This window comes from Monoraphidium neglectum, assembly GCF_000611645.1.
Source record: "Monoraphidium neglectum strain SAG 48.87 unplaced genomic scaffold scaffold00792, whole genome shotgun sequence".
Taxonomy (NCBI): Eukaryota; Viridiplantae; Chlorophyta; class Chlorophyceae; order Sphaeropleales; family Selenastraceae; genus Monoraphidium; species Monoraphidium neglectum.
Genome location: NW_014012836.1, coordinates 17195 through 19812, shown reverse-complemented (window position 1 = coordinate 19812; position 2618 = coordinate 17195). Strand labels below are relative to the sequence as shown.

At 64.9% G+C, this 2618-nt stretch overlaps 1 protein-coding gene across 1 annotated transcript in view; it reads left to right on the top strand.

Annotated features, from left to right (window-relative positions):
* Positions 1-1142, top strand: part of MNEG_5362 (hypothetical protein) — a gene marked incomplete at both ends in the record, with an annotated part of 1384 nt that extends 242 nt beyond the window's left edge. The window contains 2 exons of the mRNA XM_014046165.1: positions 301-419; positions 981-1142. Of these exons, the coding sequence (XP_013901619.1) occupies positions 301-419; positions 981-1142 (281 nt within the window). The remainder of the gene's footprint in view (positions 1-300; positions 420-980) is intronic.
* Between the last annotated feature and the right edge of the window lie 1476 nt (positions 1143-2618).

The following is a 2618-nucleotide window of genomic DNA, read 5'->3' as shown; positions in this document are numbered from 1 at the left end:
CATCCAGACAGTGGGTGCGTCGCCACCCGCCGTTCCGCGCTGCCGCCGCCCCCGCCGGATTTTGGGGCGGGGCGGCAGCTGTTCGGGGCCGCGACCCAGCAGGCCTGGGGGGGGATGGGTTGCAGCCGGTGGCTGGCACGCGGGCCCAGCAGCTGCGTGCGCCGGTCAGCGGGCACATGATATTGCGTATCGTCCGCCCCCAGGCGTCGGCCCGACAGCTCACGTGCAGCCCTGGCTGGAACACCCTCACCCCCTCCACACACGCACAAACCCTTGTCCCTCACGGCCCGCCCGTCACAGAGCGCGGCCCGCAGCCTGAGCGCAGCCCTGTGAGGGCGCGCTGGGAGTCGCCCGACGCGGCGGTGTCGATATCAGTGCTGGTGCGGCGGGCGCAGAACTTCCAGCGATCACTCACCCAGGTGCGGCCCCCCTCGGTGGGGGACTGATTGACCCCTTGTCTGGGTGGATCTCTCGATATCATCAAGACATGATGATGAACATTGATGTTTCGACAGCCCGTCGCATTTTTTTGTTGCTTAACAAGAGCCCAGTGAGGGGCGTCGTGGGGCGGCCGGCCCCTGGGCTGGCTACTGTCGTCTTTGGCGAGGCGCCAGTGGCGCCTGGACGGGCCGGGCGTGTGTCCTGGAAGCCACAGGGTGGTGTTCCTGTGCGCCGTGGGGCCGCGTAAAATGGCGCCAGCGTGCGTGCGCGCGCGTGTTCGGGAGGTGGCGTTGGCAGCAGCCGGCCGTGCTGATGGGTCCACCACAGCCTCGCCGGGTCGAGGGGCCGCAGGGGGATCCATCCCGGCATCGTAATGCGAGCATGCTGCAAACGCAAGGGACTTGCTGTCCCTCCGCTCCCGGGTGCAGCTGCGCGTTGGTGTGCGCAGCGCCGACACCACCCCTTGCCCGCCCCCACCGCCACGTCTCGCGCCCTCCCCCGTCTTAACCCCCTCTCCCCGAAAACACAACCACCGCCAGGTCAGCGACTTGTCTCAGTTCGGGACCGCCGAGGAGGCCGCCAAGCTGCTGCTGCCGCGCGGCAGCCTGCTGCTGGGGTCCTCCACTGTGACCGACGCCCTGCCGCCGCGCGAGACGCTGCTGGGGCCGGTGGAGATCCCGCCCCGCAACTATTATCTGTGAGCGCCGCGCGCGTTCTTTGGGCAGCGGTTCTTTGGGGGTGGCGCGCGTTGTTGAGTCTTGTTGTTGCTGCAAGGGCTTTGGGGGCCGGCTGGGGAGGGGCGCGTGTTGGCGCGGGGCGGCGGGCGCGAGGGGGTGCAGCAGCGCGCGGGGCAGCGGGCGCCGCAGGGGGGATGGGGCCTGGGATGTCGACGGTGTGATTTAGCCGGGCTGCACCGGGCATGAGCGGGCGGTTTGTTGCCCGTCCGTCGCCTCCGCAACTACTATCTGTGAGCGCCGCGTGCGTTCTTTGGGTTGCGCTTTTTGTGGTAGCGTCCACGGGGTGGTGTTTTGGTGTGTTTATGTTCAGCTTTTTTGGTCGTGTCTCTGCTGCAAGGGCTGTGGGGGCCTGCCGGGCCGGGCCGGGCCGGGGAGCCCTGAGTGTGGGCGAGGGGTGGCGGGCGCCAGGACGAGCACGCAGCAGGCCGCGGCGCAGCGAGCGCTGCAGGCAAAGGGGGCGCCTTGGAGGCTCTTGACGTGATTTTTCCTGACAGCAGGTGGCATGACCATGTGTTCTCTCGCCCCTTCGGCTGCCTGCGCGCCTCATTGCTTACGCGCCGTCCACCCCCGTGTCCGCAACCTGCGTACAAACCCAAAACCCTCCGCGAGCAGCTACGAGTTCACGACCCCGAACAACCTGCACGTGGTGATGTCATCGGTGGCGCAGCGCGGCTACGTATACGTGTGCGGGGTGTCGTCGACCGCCGAAGGCTGGGAGGGGGCGAAGGGCTCGGCAGCCAAGGTCGTGCGGAGCTTTAAGCTCAGGACAGCTTAAGGTTCCCAGCGGGCTGCTGGATAACTTTTGAAAGCAGGCTTTTTTGGGGTTTCAGAACATATTTCATGCGGCCCTCACGCTCGCCCATTCATTCTTGTTGTCGGACGCAGCACTTGCTTTTGCTGCGTGCTCTGTAACGCAACCGTCCCCGTTTGTGTACGTCTGGCGGCGGGCGCTCATCTGTCGGGCAGGGTGAGCAGTGCTGCACGCGGTCAGCCCTGTTTGAATGGTACGGGAGCCGGAGCTCGACAAGTAGTTTGAAGGCAGATGATGTCACTGATTTTCCAGACACTGATACTTCTTCGACTGCGGCAGCCCTCAGATTTCAACCCAGTTAACACTTCATATCGGCTGGGGGACTGTCACTCGCATGCATGTAGCTGTGTGCTTGGTCACCCGGCAATTCGGGGGCGCAGGAAGTCAATTCCTATGGATACCACTGGGGAGCAACAAGCCGAGGACAAACACGGGCTGAGTACACAAGGCACCACCAAGGATTGTCAGGGCGCTGGGACGCCAGCCTTGCAACAGTGCATGCACAAGAACCAGATTGCATAGATTATTCCAGACTTTGCAAATAGTGTGCTCGTGCGAGGGCAGAGGCGTCACGCTGCATTGATGAGCAGCTCGAGCTGATGCGTGCAGCAGCCAACCAGGTCAACCCA